Source organism: Borostomias antarcticus, assembly GCF_949987555.1.
Source record: "Borostomias antarcticus genome assembly, chromosome: 8".
Taxonomy (NCBI): domain Eukaryota; kingdom Metazoa; phylum Chordata; class Actinopteri; order Stomiiformes; family Stomiidae; genus Borostomias; species Borostomias antarcticus.
The window spans coordinates 24,541,658-24,561,657 of record NC_140241.1 but is presented as its reverse complement, the minus strand read 5'-3'; the positions used below and the strand labels follow the sequence as shown (position 1 = coordinate 24,561,657).

The 20,000-nt window shown below is 52.3% G+C and overlaps 2 protein-coding genes across 2 annotated transcripts in view; both read right to left on the bottom strand.

Moving 5' to 3' along the window:
* Positions 1–8,651, bottom strand: part of LOC311312381 (uncharacterized protein) — a 42,363-nt gene extending 33,712 nt beyond the window's left edge. The window contains exons 1-9 of the mRNA XM_084442317.1: positions 8,519–8,651; positions 8,249–8,305; positions 5,289–5,330; positions 4,446–4,508; positions 4,229–4,303; positions 1,640–1,732; positions 1,210–1,266; positions 999–1,052; positions 161–214 (exon numbers count right to left, since the gene is read on the bottom strand). Of these exons, the coding sequence (XP_084298443.1) occupies positions 161–214; positions 999–1,052; positions 1,210–1,266; positions 1,640–1,732; positions 4,229–4,303; positions 4,446–4,508; positions 5,289–5,327 (435 nt within the window). The 5' untranslated portion in view covers positions 5,328–5,330; positions 8,249–8,305; positions 8,519–8,651. The remainder of the gene's footprint in view (positions 1–160; positions 215–998; positions 1,053–1,209; positions 1,267–1,639; positions 1,733–4,228; positions 4,304–4,445; positions 4,509–5,288; positions 5,331–8,248; positions 8,306–8,518) is intronic.
* LOC311312592 (uncharacterized protein) overlaps positions 8,474–20,000 on the bottom strand; it is a gene marked incomplete at both ends in the record, with an annotated part of 71,892 nt that continues 60,365 nt past the window's right edge. The window contains 4 exons of the mRNA XM_084442552.1: positions 8,474–9,334; positions 9,572–10,045; positions 10,659–10,763; positions 11,974–12,105. Coding sequence (XP_084298678.1) covers positions 8,474–9,334; positions 9,572–10,045; positions 10,659–10,763; positions 11,974–12,105 — 1,572 coding nt within the window. The remainder of the gene's footprint in view (positions 9,335–9,571; positions 10,046–10,658; positions 10,764–11,973; positions 12,106–20,000) is intronic.

The following is a 20,000-nucleotide window of genomic DNA, read 5'->3' as shown; positions in this document are numbered from 1 at the left end:
GTGCGTGGTGGTTAGTCTAGACTGGTGTGTGCATGGTGGTTAGTCTAGGCTGGTCTGTGCGTGGTGGTTAGTCTAGACTGGTCTGTGCGTGGTGGTTAGTCTAGAGTGGTCTGTGCGTGGTGGTTAGTCTAGGCTGTTCTGTGCGTGGTGGGACACTTACCCGCCTGCCAGGCTTTCCGCTGGGTCCAGGAGAACCCAGAGGGCCACGTGGTCCCTGAGGCAGAGGAAGAGAAGATCATTACTGGGGTCTGGACCCACAGTGTGGACACAATGACTGACTAGAGGACAACACTGACTGACTAGAGGACAACACTGACTGACCAGAGGACAACACTGACTGACTAGAGGACAACACTGACTGACTAGAGGACAACACTGACTGACTAGAGGACAACACTGACTGACTAGAGGACAACACTGACTGACTAGAGGACAACACTGACTGACTAGAGGACAACACTGACTGACTAGAGGACAACACTGACTGACCAGAGGACAACACTGACTGACTAGAGGACAACACTGACTGACCAGAGGACAGGGGGAATGGACTGCACTTATATACTGTAGCACTTTTAGCACTTTACTATGGCCTCTCATTCACCCATTCAACACACATTCACACACCAATGGCGGCAGCTGCCATGCAAGGTGCTAGGTGCTCATTGGGAGCAATCTGCGGTTCAGTGTACAGGAGGAGCCGGGATTCGAACCGCCAACCCTATGATCATCGGACGACCCGCTCTACCCCCTGTGCCACAGCCGCCCTGGTTCCAAACTGCGCTGTTACGGCGTCAAAAGACAACATAGCAACACAATCCAGACTAGAATACACATTTACAACAGATGCAAAATATACAGAAATCCAGATGTGACTGGAGAGGAAGAAAGCAGGTCTGGACATGGTCCAGAGAGGACAGGAGACAGCTGTCCATCCGACGGGGACAGGTAGGTGAGAGGGACCTGGAAGGACAGGGTGTGGTGTCGGGGCGTCTTACCTGAGGACCAGAATCTCCAGAATCTCCCTTCAGTCCAGAGACACCTGGAGAACCCTGGAGGAACACACAGCAATCAGTCTGTCTTCAGCCTCAAACTAGTATTTACTAGTATTTGTTCAGGCTTTGTGTGTGTGTGTGTGTGTGTGTGTGTGTGTGTGTGTGTGTGTGTGTGTGTGTGTGTGTGTGTGACAGGAGAGGCTGCAGTACGTACCAGAGGACCAGGTCTACCAGTCAAACCCATTGGGCCTGTAGGACCACGCATCGCCAGCTGTGGAAAGGAGAAATACATGGTTAATGAAGTTTGTATGTGTGGGGGTAAGACTGTGTGTGTGTGTGTGTGTGTGTGTGTGTGTGTGTGTGTGTGTGTGTGTGTGTGTGTGTGTGTGTGTGTCGGGGGTCGTGAGGGGGGTGAAACATTGTATGTGTGAGTGTGGGGGTGTGTGTGTGGGGGGGGGGGTAGGACAGTGTGTGTGTGGAGGAGTGGGGGGGTAAGAAAGACAGTGTATATATGTGTCTGTGTGTTTGAGGGGGGGGTGGGGGGTCCTATAGGGCAGTGTGTGTGTGTGTGTGTGTGTGTGTGTGTGTGTGTGTGTGATTGTGTGTGTGTGTGTGTGTGTGTGTGCGTGTGTGTGAGCTCTTACCCTGGCCTGCTGCATGATGGCTTGCATCTGGGCCTCCTGCGCTGAGACAGCAGGTCCCTTCTGTCCGGAGTCGGCACCAGAACTGAACCGGAACTAAAGAGAATGACAGAACTCAGTCAGAACCGGGACCAGAGCTGAACCGGAACTAAAGAGAATGACAGAACTCAGTCAGAACCGGGACCTGCAACCATGAGTCACACCAGCCAGCTCTAACGCAGACGAGGCCGGTCCAAGGTGAACAAGAGAAGACTGGAGACAGAACAGCTAGAGAGTGATCGAGGACAAAGAGAAGACAGAAAATAGAAGACAGAAAATGGTGCAAAGAGGCCAAGACCATAGAAACGGTACTTATTGTGTTGATTTGTAAATGTGTAACTTGTAAATTTGCGATTTGTAAATTGAGTATTGGAGTTTATCTGTATTGAACATAATCTTGGAGTCAGCAGCAACATTTCACTGTGACTGTACACTGTATATTACATGTGACAAATAAAGACATCTTGAATTTTTAATCTCCTGTTACAAAACAATGTTTGTTTGGAGCTTGAACAGCTGTCCGTGACTGTTCCATCGACTGTTTAAAGCCAGAATCGTTCTACTGGCATCTAGTGGTGGACTGTGAGCATTACACCACAGGTTAACACAACAAAACAATGGGCTCCTATCTGCCCAACATCTGCGACTGCATTATGCTCAGAGTCCTCTGCAGTTGTTTTCTGTACAAATAAGGGTGAAACCATGACAATGTAACCAGGGATCGCAAACACAGGACTGAATTTGGCAGCCATCAACCAACTACCAACAACAGCTACATTGCTCTCATGATATTTGATATGTTACTTTCCTCTACAATATACATTTTTCCTTTCAAACATTGTCGCTGTCAAAGCGATATCCATCAGCCTGACTGCCTGTCTGCCTGTCTGTCTGTCTGCCTGTCTGTCTGTCTGTCTGTCTGTCTGTCTGTCTGTCTGCCTGTCTGTCTGTCTGTCTGTCTGTCTGTCTGTCTGCCTGCCTGTCTGTCTGTCTGTCTGTCTGTCTGTCTGTCTGTCTGTCTGTCTGTCTGTCTGTCTGTCTGTCTCTGTTTCCATGCCATCTGTCCAGCATGTCTCTCTTAGGGGGAGACACCCTCTGTGCCTCCAGCCAGACCCTGACTCTGCCAGCACCAGTGCCAGGGACAGAAAACAACTGACCAGCCGCAATCACACAGCCTGGCCAGTCTCCCTCTGAGAGGCGATGACAGAATATTCATAACCAATCAAATGGTGGAACTTCCATCCAAACCTGGGCCACATTAAGAGTAGGTTATCTTCTGCACTCATAGACCCTCACAAAAACACAGTCAGGCTAGGCTAACAAGCTGCCACCATAGACATGGTTCTCATTAGATGTAATAGGCTGGATGATGGATCCTATTTCAAGGGGTTGGAGGCCTGTACTGCTTGACTGGTGAACCTCGACCAGACCAGACAGGCTGCAGTAAAAAAGCAACCTTCCTCCACACAACTTTCCCAGAGGCCACCGAGCGCCCCTGAGACCTCCACAGCACATCTGTAGAACTAATCATACACAGCAGCAGGAGCAGCCCCAGCCGCTAACAGCAGGCTAACAGGCTAGCAGCAGGCTAATGAGCTAGCAGCAGGCTAACGGGCCAGAAGCAGAGCTAACTGGCTCTTTGAACAGGAATGCTAGCTTTTTAACTTCAGCAGCTGTGATTACAGGAAACCCACAATCCTGCCTCACTTCCTGTCTATGGCTGGATGACTTCCTGAAAGCCCACCAATCACTCTCATTTGGGTGGAAGAATGTGGGGCAGGGGGGGGCGGGGAGGCAGGGGTAGCCTAATTATCTTATTAAGAGAGTGGGGGGAGAGGATATGGGGCATGGCAGGAACATATAAAGAGGAGAACGTGGAGGAATAGAGTGGTAGAAAGAGGAATAGATGAAGATGAAAGAGTGATTGGACGTTTGCTAGGATCATTAAAAAGGAAAAAGAAAAAAAAAAACATCTATGATTATTTATGATCTCATACTGCAACTGTCACCAGCTACCAACAGTGAACAGTTACCAAAATGTGACACTAGGAGGTGCTAGAGTGCTGACGTGTACATGTGCACTCTACATGGGCCAAGCCCATAGAGGAAGGGAGTTTAATAAAGGAGGCTCCCCCTGCATTCCACAGACAAACACATGTGGATAACGCTCTGCTCTGGACAGTGGACACGGGAAAACACACAGCTTCAAACACTCGGACAGCCCGGCCCACTGAGCTCTCTCTAACATCAACCGGCATGACTCACACCACCTCAAGGAGAGAGAGAGGAGGAGGAGGAGAGAGACCAGATGAGCTTCATCAGACCTAAGCGATGAAACGCGTGACCAGCATGCTAAACGCAGCAGGGACGCTAGCCAGCCGGCATTGAGGCAAGTGTGGGAAGATGTGAGGTAAAGTATGCCAGCAAAAACAAACTAGTATTAAAGTGCCTACATGACACGTGAGAGAGAACTCTACACATGTTCCATCCACCCACGGAGCAGTATCTGTAGATATCTTCCACTCAAACAGTCCAATACTCATATTTACTTACAGGCAGCATGAGGACAGTCCCTGGAGGTCCTGGCAGCCCATCGGCTCCAGGCAGACCAGCACGACCATTAGGACCCTGAGAGAGAGAGAGAGAGAGAGAGAGAGAGAGAGAGAGAGAGAGAGAGAGAGAGAGAGAGGGGGAGAATGGATAAGTACTGTTTCTCTACCGCAGATTCTAGTGTGGATCCTCGGACCAGCGGTGGTGTGACGATACTCACCCTCTCACCAGAGTCTCCAGCGCTGCCTGGGGGGCCAGAGGAACCTGGGGGTCCAGGAAGACCCTGCAGGGAACAACAAATATCATCAGACACACACACACACACACACACAGTCACACATGCACACAGAGAAGCGATACAATACTACTTCACAAAACGGAGAACACAAAAGTCTTTACATAATTCCCACTCGTGGGCTGAAAGAATAGGTGAGGAATTCTGTGGCTATCTGCTAGGTGAGACGTCTTTGACGGGATCGTCCGTTTGGCCGTGTGTTTGTCTATCTGTCCGTCCGTCTGTGTGAGCCTGCCTCTCTCCTTGGGTCTAGGAGAGCTGCAGGTTCCGTGCATCACTTTGGGGTCAAATAGCGCACAAGAGTGAGCGTGTCGTGCATTTAAAAAAAATAATCTAAATAAATAATGTATGAATGCTCTCCTCCTTCACATTGAGGAACATCTGGGCGGCTCCACCTCTCTCTGGGGAGATTGACGTTAAATGTGTTACACCATGTTCCTGCTTAGGATTCATGGATAAATACAGCATGAAGTACTGGACAGAGTTCACCACTCTCTCTATTTGAGAGACAGAGAGCAGAAAGAGACAGAGAGAGATAGACAAAAGAGAGAGAGATAGAAATAAACACAGAGAGAGAGAGAGAGAGAGAGAGAGAGAGAGAGAGAGATACAGAAAGGTGTAAAATAAATAGGCAGAGAGAAAGATAGAAAAAGACAGAGAGAAAGAGAGAGAAGAGAGAATTAAGAGAGGAGAGAGGATAGAGAGAGGAGAGAGGAGAGAGGAGAGAGAGAGAGAGAGAGAGAGAGAGAGAGAGAGAGAGGTACTTACTGTTGGTCCTTCAGGCCCAGGCGGACCCTCCACCAGCATGCCCTGAAACACATCACAAACACACACATCAGAAACACACACTTCAGAAACACACACAAACACACATCAGAAACACACACAAACACACATCAGAAACACACACAAACACACATCAGAAACACACACTTCAGAAACACACACAAACACACATCAGAAACACACACAAACACACATCAGAAACACACACAAACACACATCAGAAACACACACTTCAGAAACACACACTTCAGAAACACACACAAACACACATCAGAAACACACTTCAGAAACACACTATGAAATCCACAAACACATCAGAAACACACACTTCAGAAACACATACAAACGCATCAGAAACACCCTTCAGAAACACGACACAAACTCAAATCGGAGAGGCAGAACACTGTTAACACTGGCACAGCCACCACAACCATCACACGGCATCATATTTGTGTGTGTACAGTATCTGTGTGCGTGTGTGTGTGTGTGTGTTTGTGTGTTTGTGTGTGTTTGCTCATTAATCCATACCCATTCATCATTAAACACACATGTGTGGCCTACTTGTCTTAACATATCCCCCTATCCATCCAACTCACAGTAATGTAAATTCCTGCCTGTCATTTCATCTCAGGCTGGAGATCCATTTGGAGGGAAGGGAGGACTGAAGAGCAGTAATCATCTCTAACACCCAGGGAGGGGTTCTGGCTCTAGAACCTTCTCCCCTGTGCACCTGTGCACCTGTGGAGATCTGAGATGATCAGAGGTGTGCCAAAAGCTTCAATGCGCCCTGCTATTGGCTGGTTGGGCCTCCACACATGCTTACACCTGTACAGTTCACTCAGATCTCCCAGAATGCTCCAGGGCTCGGTTAGGGAGAGGATGTAGGTAAGTAAGAACACAGGGGGGGGCTCTGCAGGTAATCTCTCTTAGTCCAATCCAAAATAGAAAATAAAGAATTGTCTATATCCTTCCAGTTCCCAGCATGCAACAGAAGAGTACTGCTGTGTGTAGGGGTGTGGCACTGTTATGAGAAAGGCAGCGTTTGTAAGGACATGCTTCTTCTTTCCCATATGGCATCAAGAGGAATCCCATATTCTTGTTTGTTTGTTGTGGAGGCAGAGCAGATTCTTGCTGTGTTTTGGCGACAAACCTCACATAAACACAATCCAGAGACTCGCAGGAGAATCACAGGATCTCAGTCTTTTTTGGGTTTTCCAAACAAAAAGACCTTTTCTCTGCTCCCACACATTCTCTAAGCCGTGTGTGTGTGTGTGTGTGTGTGTGTGTGTGTCATCACATTGCTCCCCAGGGCTGATGTCAAAGATTTGATGGCTGTGTTTAGATGGATAGCCTGCGATGTTTAACCCAGGCTTAGAGTGACTGATCACAGCAGTAAACACAGTCCAGGCCTGTGTGTGTGTGTGTGTGTGTGTGTGTGTGTGTGTGTGTGTGTCTGTGCGTGTGTGTGTGTGTGTGTGTGTGTGTGTGTGTGTGTGTGTGTGTGTGTCTGTGTGAGGAGGGGGATGTCATCAGGGAAGTGGGATTGAACTGGCGGTGTCACTTCTTGTTGATTAACAATCTGTGCAAGTTGGACAACTAAAGTCCTCAGTCTGGGTGGTATAACACACACGCACGCGCGCACACACACACACACACACACACACACACACACACACACAAAGACACTCACACACACACAAACACGGACATGTCCCACACACATGCAGTATACACAGTTCACAAGTCCAGTGACATGCTTTTGAAGGGAGACATCTGTTGGTGTGCTTGTTCAGTTGTGGACTTCATTAAGAAGATCCATGGGATTCTCCAGGGAATCCTGAATTAAGCATGACTAATGATTTCTCTTGCTTCCTCTATATGAACAAACACTTAAATCAAGTCCAGCCTTGCGGAGAAACAAAAAGTTGGATGGCAGCTATGGCTCTAGTTCAATGAGTTAAACCTCTCCTTATAAGCATGTACACCCACCCCAATGCTCTCTCTCGCTCTCTCTTTCTCTGTCTCTCTCTCTCTGTCTCTCTATTTATCTCTCTCCTCTCTCACTCCTTCTCCCCGCTCTATCCTACCCCCTCTCTCTCTCACTCTCTCTCCCTTCCTCTCTCCCTTCCTCTCTCTCTCTCCTTCCCTCTGTCTCTCATCTCACTCTCTCCCCCTCTCTCTATCTCCCTCCCCCTCTCTCCTTCTCTCTCTCTCCCTCTCTCTCTCCCTCCCTCTCCTTATAAGCATGTACACCCACCCCAATGCTCTCTCTCGCTCTCTCTTTCTCTGTCTCTCTCTCTCTGTCTCTCTATTTATCTCTCTCCTCTCTCACTCCTTCTCCCCGCTCTATCCTACCCCCCCTCTCTCTCACTCTCTCTCCCTTCCTCTCTCCCTTCCTCTCTCTCTCTCCTTCCCTCTGTCTCTCATCTCACTCTCTCCCCCTCTCTCTATCTCCCTCCCCCTCTCTCCTTCTCTCTCTCTCCCTCTCTCTCTCCCTCCCTCTCTCTCCCTTCCCCCTCCCTCCCCCTCTCTCCTTCTCTCTCTCTCCCTCTCTCTCTCTCTCTCCCTCTCTCTCTCCCTCCCTCTCTCTCCCTTCCCCCTCCCTCCCCCTCTCTCCTTCTCTCTCTCTCTCTCTCTCTCTCTCTCTCTCTCTCTCTCTCTCTCTCTCTCTCTCTCTCCGTGTTTACCCTGGCCAAGAGAGTGTTTAGACACCTCAGATCATCCACGATGTTCCCTGCAGACGTAGTCCGTCTGTTTACCCCCATCTCAGCCTGGCAGGCCCAGGACCGGGGCCCCCAGGACCCAGCAGCACGGTTCTGATTAGGTACCGGAACCAGAGCGCCTGTCCTCTAGGGTCCAGTATGATGTCCTATCGGGTTACTCAGTGTGTAGACGTGCACACTGAGACTTGCTCACACACTTGTCTAAAGTCAGATACTCACAGGCTCGATGACAGCAGGCTCTCCCTTATTGCCCTTTTCCCCACGGGCTCCGTCAACCTGAGGGTGGTTCACACACACACACACACACACGCGCACACACAAACAATCAATATTGATTTCACTATCATCATCATCATCATCATCATTTTCATCATCATCATCATTTTCATCATCATCGTTGTCATCGTCGTCATCGTCATCATCATCATGGTCATTTAGCAGACGCTAGTCCCTGTCATCAGTGAAGTGTGTGAGGCCGTTCATTCCTACCTGTCCTGTCCACTCGTCCGTCTCTGCGGGCAGCACCTTGCCCTCCTGGTCAGTGTAGTCCAGGTCTCCGTAGGCGTCGTACAGGTCCTTGTCTCCGTAGTCGGTGATGTGCTCCTCCGTGAACCCGTCCAGGTCTCCGTACTCGTCCTCCCCGGCCTCGACGTGGCCCGTTCCCGTGGCGACCGACCCCCCGGCTCCCGCGCCGGCGCTGGCACCTCCGCCTCCCACTCTGGACGAGCCGCCGCCGACGGACACGGAACCGCCGCCCGCGCCGGTCGACACAGAACCGCCTCCGCCGCCGCCACCGCCGCCACCGCCACCACCGGTCGACACGGAACCGCCGCCGACGGACACGGAACCGGCACCTCTGCCGGTCGAAACGGAACCGCCGTCGACGGACACGGAACCGCCACCTCCGCCGGTCGACACGGAACCCCCGCCGACGGACACGGAACCTCCGCCGGTCGACACAGAACTGCCGCCGCCGGTCGACACGGAACCGCCACCGCCGCCGTCGCCGCCGCCGCCGCCGGTTGACATGGAACCGCCGCCGCCACCACCGGTCGACACGGAACCGCCACCGCCACCGCCGCCGCCGCCGCCGGTTGACATGGAACCGCCGCCGCCACCACCGGTCGACACGGAACCACCGCCGACGGAAACCGAACCGTCGCCGCCTGACATGGACCCGCCCCCGAGGGTGATGGTGCTGCTGCTGCCGCCGCCGCCGCCTCCGCCACCTCCTCCGATGCTGTATTCCTCCTCTCCGTACAGGTCGACACCCTCACCATAGTTATCGTCATAGGCTCCTCCCACCTGGACACAGAGAAAGAGAGGATGGTTGAAGTATGGCGAGTGAGTCCACGAGAAAAGGCGCCACGCTAGGAGAGACAGCTAAAACAGCAGTGGGGAATACTCTTTTTACGGATGTGCACCGATTACAAGCAGTTACCCCGCGTTACGGCTACCGTAACGCCACTCACAGGAGAACGTACTGGACGCGCCCGATACTTCTCACCGACACAGAGAGAGAAAGACTGTTTTGGAACTCACGGAGGTCCTGTTGCTTATGATGGTGGTGACCGAGGATCCATCGCCGGTCGGAATGCCCTTCTCCTCGATGCCCGCTCCGGTGCCCAGGTCCACCTTGGAGCCCAGGCCCAGGTCCAGCTCGCCGTCGGTGCCGGTACCGGTGATGGTGACGCGCCGGGAGTCGGTTTCGGTGTCGGGCTTGGCCGTGGTCTCGTCGTAGTACGTCTCGTAGTTGCCGTAGCTGTCGTAGCTGTCGTACGGGCTGGTCTCCTCGCCGTACGTGTCCTCGGAGCCGGTGGCGCCCGCCGCCCCTGCGCCCGCCGCCCCGCCGCCGGACACCCGGGTGCCCGCTCCGGCGGAGCTGCTGCTGCTTGAGGAGCCGCCGGCGGGGACGCCGGTCACGACTTTGCCCTCGGCGCCGGCCGCTTCCCGGACACTCCCGCCAGAGGTCGCCACCTCCCTCACGGAGGTCACCACGCGGTCAGCCAGGGGCACCTGGAGGGGGAGACAGGAAACGAACACACATGTAGATACATGGAGGAATGGAAGGACATAGTAGCTACTCTGGTTAGTACAATAACAACCACCGCTGAGCATGCTGGGTCAGACGGCACTCAACATGACTGCTGTGGGCTTCTCTGACCAGATGACTTTGGTTTTTCATAAAAGCTCTCACATAGAGGGACAGAGCCCGTGTGAGAGGGACAGAGAGGAGGGAGGGGGGGGGGGGGGTAGGGAGGGAGAGGGGTGGGCGGAGAGAGGGACAAAGGGAGAGAGAGAGAAAGAGAGAGAGAGATGGGGGAATGGAGGGATAGAGCGACGGAGGGAGAGAAGGATGGGGAGAGAGAGGGATGGGTGGGAGAGAGAGAGAAAGAGAGAGAGATGGGGGAATGGAGGGATAGAGCGACGGAGGGAGAGAAGGATGGGGAGAGAGAGGGATGGGTGGGAGAGAGAGAGAGAGATGGGGGGATGGAGGGATAGAGCGATGGAGGGAGAGAGGGATGGGGAGAGAGAGGGATGGTTGGGAGAGAAGGATGGGGAGAGAGAGGGATGGGTGGGAGAGAGGGAAGAGAGAGGGATGGACGACGAGAGGGAACGGAGAGAGCACCTTTTCTGTGGCGGTCTCCTCTGCGTCAGGGGACGACTCGTAAGGCTTGCCGTCCATGTCCTCATAGTACGGGTACTCATAGTAGTAGCTGTCCTCCTCCTCTTTCTGCTCCGGAGGAAAAGAACGATAGAGAGAGGCTTAGAAATAATGTCAACATAATAAAGAGAGAGAGAGAGAGGAAGAGAGAGAGAGAGGGAGAGAGAGAGAGACTTATGTGTTCCCTGAGGTGACATGAATCAGGCACTCTATGAAACCTTAATAGCGTTACAATAAATGCTATCATCTCTGCATCATCACTCATCTGGGTGTGGAACCAGGGACCAGGGTTGGAGCTCCTGGGGACCTGGCTCTGACCCGGATTCTGAATCCGGTCGGGAATGTGGGACTCCCCCTCTCACTCTCCTGGCGTCCCGACAAGAGCAAGAGTTGCGCAACCACAACGATGTTACAGACAGAAAAACAAATCTCTTCTCCGCTTGTTTTTTAACTGTCACACTCGACAGGGGCGGAGTCCCGTGGACCGCGTGTCGTTTTCTAATACCCCCACGTGCTGCCCCGCGCCCGACAGCCGACTCAGCACGCTGTATCTAGCGCCCCGAGGACAGGGCGGTGAGTTATCCTCTCCTGGAGAGCGGCCACGGGCGCGGTCGACCAGTCGAGCGCCTCGCCTTCCCTGGAGACGATTCGTCTCCGCTGTGTCACGGCGGTGTACCTTGGACACGCGTCCCGACGCAGACCTCGATTCGGCTCGGAGACGGAAGGAATACAGGCTTAAGCAAGAACGCCAGCTCTCATCCCTGCATATTTGAGGCGCTCTCTCTGTGGAGGGGGATCAGTTGCGTTTCCCCCCATCAGCACTTTCTCCTGGCAGGGGCCGGCCCACTTTTCCCTCTCAGCGGCGTCGCTCTTTCCAGCGGCCCGTCCAACCCAGACGGAGAGCGGGGATCGGGGGTATTGCGGTATATAACGCCAATCGGTGGAGAACGAGCGGCCATGACCTTCAGAAACCAGAAGAGCTGGCGCACCCAATCTCCGGTCAAGATCAGAGGCTTTCCCTCGGGTTCGGGAACGGGCCTGGGACGCCACCGGTGGCCGCCAATCGGGGCCGCCTTACTGCCCGCACGCCAGCGGCGGACGGAGATGCTACGCGTCTCGACCGGGAGGCCGCGGCTTTTCGCGACGGCACCGATGGGTCTCGACGATTCAGTGATTTGTGTTGATTTAGAGGAATCAGCTGAGAAAGAGAGTGTGTGAGCGTGTGAAATGCTGGTTGGACGAAAGGAGAGGAAGGAGGCGATGAGATGACGCCACTCACATATTCGTCCGTGTTGGGGTCCTGGTTCTGGGGCTGGTCGGGCACGGGCACCTCGCAGTCGGGGCTGTAGTGCTCGCAGTAGTCGTAGGCCGCGCGGTGGTCCGATACAATCATCAGCTGCTGGATGTCTCCCTGGAAAGCGCACAGGAAACAGGAAGTCGTCAAACTCCCCGCAATACAGTAGGAAGCGGTTACAGTTATCAAGAGTAAAACACGAAAACAAGCAAACATACACAAAATGCTCAATTCTGCCCGGTCGCACACTCTTATGATCCTTTTCCCCAACTTTTTAATAACACATCTGTGCCCGTTATGTGTGAGGAACGCTCATTTCCGAAGCTAGCTGGAGTGGCTGGGACGTTGCAGGGTCAGAGTCGTGACTAAGGGACAAGGAATCCTGTCACGCGTCCATCGGTGACGTATCTCATCAGCAGCACCGGGCAGAGCGGGGGAGGAACACGTGAACACGGGACGAATGAGTCACTCTCCGCTCTACTACTCCCAACACACACCGTGTAATCCCTGCCTGACACTCCAACAGGGAAATGAGTGATTCCGCCTTCTACATAGCTCATCTTGTAAGACGCGGGGCGCGGGAGGTGGAGGGGGGGGGGGGGGGGGGGGGGCGTGAGCAGACCTGCACACACACACACACACACACACACCTAATGAGAACAGGATGATTTACAGGGGTCATTGGATGGGGAATGAAGGAGAGAGAATGAGAGAGTGAGAAAAAGGGAGGGAGAGAAGGAAGAAGAGAGGGAGAGATAGAGCGTGTGGGTTGAATAAAAGAGAAGGGGAGAGAGAACAGAAAGAGAGAGAGGCTCGGAAGGATCACCGGGCTACGGAGGGAGTTGGGTGTCTGAGTCACATGTTGGACAAGGAAGCCTTGAGCCTGATTTCAGCATTATCAAACCAAAAGATATCCTTCCAATTCCAGAGCCAACAATTAGGCTAGCATAACACCACACACTAACGCACATTAGATACACAGATCACGTTCTATATCAATATATGTTTGACGTTTTAAACACACCTAAATATTTACACAGAAGTACAAAACCTCCTACCTGTATGTCCATAGGGTTAAGCAAAGACAGCTCCCAGAGCTTGTATAGTTTGCCAAGTATTTAATGATGTCCGACTGACTAAAGTTTGAAATCACTTAGCAACGCACTTGTATTTGTTCAAGCCTGATTCTCCACACACAACTGTTTTATTAGTAACAGAACACACTTCTCACTTGTGGTCCAGCCCACAAAAGCTCACTGACTGACTAACACTCGTCCCATTCAATGTCCCAGGGCAGGAGCAGAGCGTGTTTCACACAATTTACTTTCTGTTTTTATGGGCAAGAAGACAAAAAAACACAAATTTCATGTTTCATTACATTACGTTACATTACGTTACAGTCGTTTAGCAGACCATTTCATCCAAAGCGACTTACAAGGTACTCAAGAGAACTACTTGTCACCAGAAATCATAAGTGCACCTCCTTTCTAAACAAGAATCTAAGAGCATAACCAGTGCTTCAAGTTTTTTAAATGTGTTCGTCAATTTAAGATGTGCTCCTCAATGCAAATGTTCCAGACTTGAACCGATCCTGTCCTCACAGAACAGACCACAGTAGAATGTTGTTTCCCCTTGTTCTCATGGCGGGGGGGGGGGGGGGGGGGTCTGTTGCAGCCCCCAACAGTGTTCTGGAGCACAGCTGCTATAACAGGTCTCTGACTCTGAGTGGGCGGCGGCATTCTGTGTCTGTGTTCGAGGGGCTTCCTCAGAGACGAAACGCGCCGCTAGAGTTTTATTCAGTCAGAATGGCAGGAGGTGTACAGAGCAGCGGTTGAGCCAGACAGTGCTATGACCTGAACACCCCCCTCCAACCCCCCCTCCATGTATTCTTTTCTCAACACCCCCCCCACCCACCCACCCCTATCTCCGGACTCCGCCCCCACCCCCAGAACAGCCGGAAGAGTGCCAGGGTGGATTCCCACCACACCTGGGATAACTCTTAATCATACGATGCCAGCGTTGACAACATCTCTACAGCAATGAGAACATCACCACAGTGTGTTTAATGAGGACACACACACAGCTCTGTACAGGTTATAAGGGAAACCAGTAGCATTTTATGATCCATATTTAGGCAGGAAAAAGTGATGCCTCTGTTTGATTGCAGTGCGTCCGTAGCTAAAAGCCTTAGGGCAGGGTTGGAGTTAGGTGGGAGCCAATGGGAGCTGAGCTATGAGGACGGGTCTGAGCTCCCATGAAAGCACTAAAATCATACATCTGTGGGGGTCGCGAATACATTACCCAACAACCATTATTTTAATATTTTTTGCAATGTAATTAATATTATAATTAATATAATTAATATAATTTCTTACTTCCTGGAAAACGGTAGGTCACGTGCAATGACGACAACAGGTACCTTAGATTTTAGGCCAATAATCTCAAGACATCCACCCGTCAATCAATGCTATCCTTCTATCGAATCTGTCTAAAGTTCTTAAAACCTGTCCACTTGTCAATGTTCCAATCAAATTCCTCTAAACATTATGTCCCACCCTCATAGCTTGTTTGCGTCGAAAATACGTCAATCTACGGAAGTTGGATGATCTCAAACGTCCGTTTCAGTGCGACTTTAACTAACTTAGGCTACGCTAGTTAATCTTTAGCTAGCTACGTAGCTAAAGTAACTGCCTTACAATATTGTTGTCTTAGCAGTTGTTTAAAGAACAGGATACAAAAAACGAACTTGTTCCTTCATCTGAAGCTAGGACCATTCTTGATGGCTACAGGTAACGTTAGTCAAATACTAGGCTAACATATTAGACAAGCATTTATTTGGGAACTCGTTAGCTGGCCGGCAAGTTGCCTTTTCGTTTTGACAACTTTTACAAAGTTCTGTTACACAGGAAACACTTTTTCCAGAATAATATTTTAGTGATGATTGACCGACATGTATTTAGCGAAATGACATCATGACGTCGTTACGCATTGCTTCCTTGGAAGTCCGTCTCAATCCAAAATCCTGTCCACGCAACTTCAGACAAAAACACTGCCTCCGAAGGATACTGCCTCGCTAGACAGCAAGGCAGCAGGCAGCTGCCTACCGTTTGGGATACAAAAGTGGGCTGGTGGGCTGCTGTGTTGAGCAGTGACGTCTCCCTCTTTAACGGAAAGTGCACCCATTAGGCTATTATTTATTTATCTCTGCCCCTAAAATTCGTTATTTTAGAGACCCCCACGAAGCTCAGATTATAACTCGAACCCTGCCTGAGGGGAAGAGAGAAGGGGAGCTGTGAGGAGTTCACCCCTGTCTGAACTGGGCTGGGGTGGGGTGGGCTAGGCTGGGCTGAGCTAACCTGGGCTGTGCTAGGCTAACCTGGGCTGTGCTAGGCTAGGCAAAACCCCCCAAAGTACCGCGGCTGGGGGGAAAATACAGACCACTTCACTCTTTCTTCAACATTTATTTTAAAAAGCGTACCGCGTTCCCACGAAAGTGGCGCTCCCAACAGTGAAGCTATTGTCAGAGCTGGGATCCGCTGTGACGAACCCCAAAGCTGGTTTTAATTTCCCTCCTACGGGCCAAAGCCCCAGTCTCTTTACAGCACGTTAGCCATAACGGCCTGCCAAGAGTTGCATAAGCTGGCAGAGGAGGGACCTGCCCGCGCTGTGGAGTCTCTCTTGCACATCGCTCCCCAGGTGTGACTCCCATACCAGCTCTCGTGCACCGCGATGGTACAGAAGAGGTTCACGTCCGCCGCTGCATTGCACCGCTTCACACGCCGCGGCGCCGGTCTTGGATAAGCTGGGGGAACAGTGGAGCGCAGAGCTGGGGTGTCAGAGGCTCTTGGGTTGAGAGTGTATCATCAGAGCTGGCTTGGCGGAGGCCAGATGAGAAATGCAGATTATGGAGCGTGGAGAAGGACACCGCGTACTTTCTCCCATCATCACCTCAGGCATGCAGATGCAAATGCGCGATCGTGCGCGCGCGCATACACACACCCACACACACACACACACAAATACACACATTCAGAAACTCACTCACACACCGTTAGGTGCACACAACTCCCTCACCCCCCCCCCCTCCTCTCTCAATCTCTCTCTCTCTCTCTCTCTCGCTCTCTCTCACTACACACACACACACACACCTAAAACACCACAGTCCCAAACACACACAAAAAAACCCCATTTGGTGTCATCTCAAAACCCCTGGCGGAATGATCGTCTACAATTACATTCCTATTTCAGACGGGTGGCTGAACGGTGTTAAGGGAGGATCTTCACCGGGGGCCAAAGCGTCGCGTACCCCGACAAGAGTGGTGCTTATAACCCGACGGGGCCCCAGACAATAACAGCCCTGCAGGCAGCCAGCGGGGGCTCTGCGTGCCAGGCTGAAATACGACCTCGGTCCCGTCCACATCGCTCCCGGCACGGAGCGTGAAAGTGGAAAAACTTCTTCTTGAGTTATGGAGGAGCCCGCCAGCCCGCTAACCTCACATCCAGCATGTAAAATACACTGCTGTGGCCTGTGTGTGTGTGTGTGTGTGTGTGTGTTTGTGGATATAAGTGTGGGTGTTATAGAAAAGCGATGGGGGGATTTAATAGCAGCTGGAGGAGACCCGCTAAAACTGAAACCGATGAAAACGCTTTCTCGTCTTTTTAATGTGTTGGTCCCAAAACTGCACCTCATGGAATGCCAGGTTGAAGTGCTTTATCCTGCACACCTCCTATCACCGTCGCCTGCTCTTCTCCGTGTGTCCAGGTGGGGGCGATAGAACGTTCTATTGAGTGCCGGTCACCTCAGACCTGGACACAGATCAGACCCCCGGTCTCATCTAAATGACATGGTGCTGAGATGACCAGATGAAAGAGAAAAGACCACAGTCATGAAACCACAAACATGATCACAGTGTCTCTCTCTCTCACACACACACACACACACTCTGTCTCTCTCTCTCTCACACACACACACACACACACACACACAAACACACTCACACACAAACACCCACCCACACACAGACACACAAACAAACACTCTCTCACACACACACTCTCTCTCTCTCTCTCTCTTGCTCTCTCTCTTTCTCTCCCTCTTTCTCTCACTCTCTCTCACACACACACAAGCACACTTCAAGCATGAGGTGAATATAACCCCAGGAGAGGCTTGTTTTAAGGAAGGCATGGTCTTTAAGTGTTACCGCCCACCACACACACACACACACACACCCCCTCGGAGTGTGTGAAAGTGATACCTGGGGTACCTCCACCATAGCCCATTACTGCCCCCCATCCGTAGAGCCTGGGGTAATTACACTATTTATCCTCTCAACACAGCACACAGCACTCAGACAGCACTTACTGTCTGCTACTACAACACCCTCGATCCCCTGTCTGCTCAGGTGTCAGAGAGAGAGAGAGAGAGAGAGAGAGAGAGGGGGGGGGTAGGACAGAGAGGGGTGAAGGGGTGAGAGGGGAGAGAGACAAATGGAGACATAGAGAGAGAGAGAGAGAGAGGGTAGGAAAGAGTGGGGAGAAGGAGTGAGAGGGGAGAGAGACAAATGGAGACATAGAGAGAGAGAGAGAGAGGGGGTAGGAAAGAGTGGGGAGAAGGAGTGAGAGGGGAGAGAGACAAATGGAGACATAGAGAGAGAGAAAGAGAGAGGGTAGGACAGAGTGGGGAGAAGGAGTGAGAGGGGAGAGAGAGATGGAGAGAGAGAGAGAGGGACAGAGAAGGAGTGAGAGGGGAGAGGGAGATGGAGAGAGAGAGAGAGAGAGGGACAGAGAAGAAGTGAGAGGGGAGAGAGAGATGGAGAGAGAGAGAGAGGGACAGAGAAGGAGTGAGAGGGGAGAGAGAGATGGAGAGAGAGAGAGAGAGAGGGACAGAGAAGGAGTCTGGGAGGTCCACCTCTGGCTGCGCTGTCAGACCCACACTCTCCTGTCCAGCTTGTTTACTCAGCCAGCCGGCCAGCTGGGCGAGGCACGGCTCGAACCCTGAGCCCAGGGACCGACCGGCCGGCCGAACACACCGCCCAGCGTCTGGCCCATCTCCAGCCTGACCACACAAACCAAACAACACCCTGCAGAGGCCGGCTTACTGCACAGTACGCCATAAATCATCAACACACACACACACACACACGCAAATGTACACATGCGGGCACCCACTGGCCCGTGGCCACACGCATACACAGACACAGTTGCAGTCAACCGCATGTACCCCGTCAAGTGTACTTTCACACCCGCTGACACACACACACACACACACACACACACACACACACACACACACACACACACACACACACTCCTTCCCCTGCAGACGGTGGCCTGTTCCCAGGGCTCAAGCCGGCTGCCAAGAGTAACAGGCGGGTCTACCACCTCACTTAGCCTCCAGGCCCTCTTTACCCTCCCCTCACCTCCACCACTTGGCGCTACGAGCCGGCCGTATTCCCATTTCCTGTCCCGTCTCTTGCCGAGGGAGGCCTGGACAGCCGGCCTCACCGGCAGAGGTGCACCCTGGGATTGTTTGGCTTGGCGGTGGGCTGAAAAGTGCTGAGGGCACACTTCTGGGGCTGCTCCAATGATTAGGGAAGCTGTGTGGTTTGTGTGTGTAGGTGTGTGTGCGTCTGTGTGTGTGTGTGTGTCTGTGTGTGTGTGTGTGTGTGTGTGTGTGTGTGTGTGTGTGTGTGTGTGTGTGTTTGTGCACGCGTGTGTGTGTGGAGGAAGGGAGGGGGGGGGGTCTAAAACACAAACATCTGCACTGAATTAAGAAAATTCTCCCGGTGATCCAGGGAAACTTCTCTGTCTGCAGCGCCGCTGGGCTGATCCGTGCTCGTCTCTGCCAGGCTCCTGGGACACGCGTGGCCCTGGCGGCGCGGTGGCGTGTTCTCACCGAGCACGGAGCATGTTACGCTAGAAGTCACGCCTTGGGTAAGCCTTAATCACATTAAAAACCTTTAAATAAAGAATGAAGTAAAACAGCTGAAAAGCCCCCGTTAGGCTATGTGCGCTCTGCATCAATGCTCTGAAACACACGTATATTGTAATACACACACACACACACACACACACACACACACACACACACACACACACACACACACACACACACACACACTCCACCTATAGCCTGGCCCCTTGGCCTTACATCCCAGTGGGCCATGTCTCCAGCCCAAACCCTCCTGAGGTCACCTCTAATGAGCTAGCTGAGAGACGGCATTATACATCCTCTCAACACCTGTCAACAACACCCTGACACACACACTCCCACCCCCGCTATGCCCCCCGTTACAACCCCCCGCCCGCCCCGCCCGACGCACGCCTCCCGACGACTTTTCACCGCATAGCAGTGAGGGAAGACCTCGGAAATAACTTTGGCGAAAGGCTGCTTGATTCTTCATCTGCAGACGTGTCTAGAACAGACGTTTAGCGTGTTCCGGCACAACGCGCGTGGGCGGTGGCGTTGCCGTGTAAACACGACCCGCAGATGCAAACAAGCCTGGAGGAGCGTCGGAGCCGGGAGGCTGTTCAGGAGCAGAATAATAGACGGTAAACGCACAGCGGAGGCCAGGTGACATCACCGCTGCTCGTTTCACAGCAGGGGGGGGGGGGGGGGGGGGTCTGGAAACCAAGCCGGCTGAGCCAAAATGGCGGCTACTGCGATTCTAGACTCGTAAAAAAAACTATAATACTGACAAACTATGGAAAGTAGATGACGTCAGTCCGTTCTCCACTAACGATGGAGAACGGACACCACACCATGGCAGCGATGGTGGAGAAAGCTCAAGACTGTCTGGTTAATACCCAGCTTATCTTAAGCGTGAGGAAGAACAAATAACGTGCAATTCCTTACGGCGCCGAAATAATCGTAAAATTAAACGTTTTAACGAGCGTCTTTGAGTGTCCTTTTACTGCTGTTTCCTGGCCCAGGGTGCTACTGCAGAGCGGGTGTCCCAGACGGACTATCTCCCCACGCACCCTGTCCACTTCCTACCCTTCTGTCTCAAAGT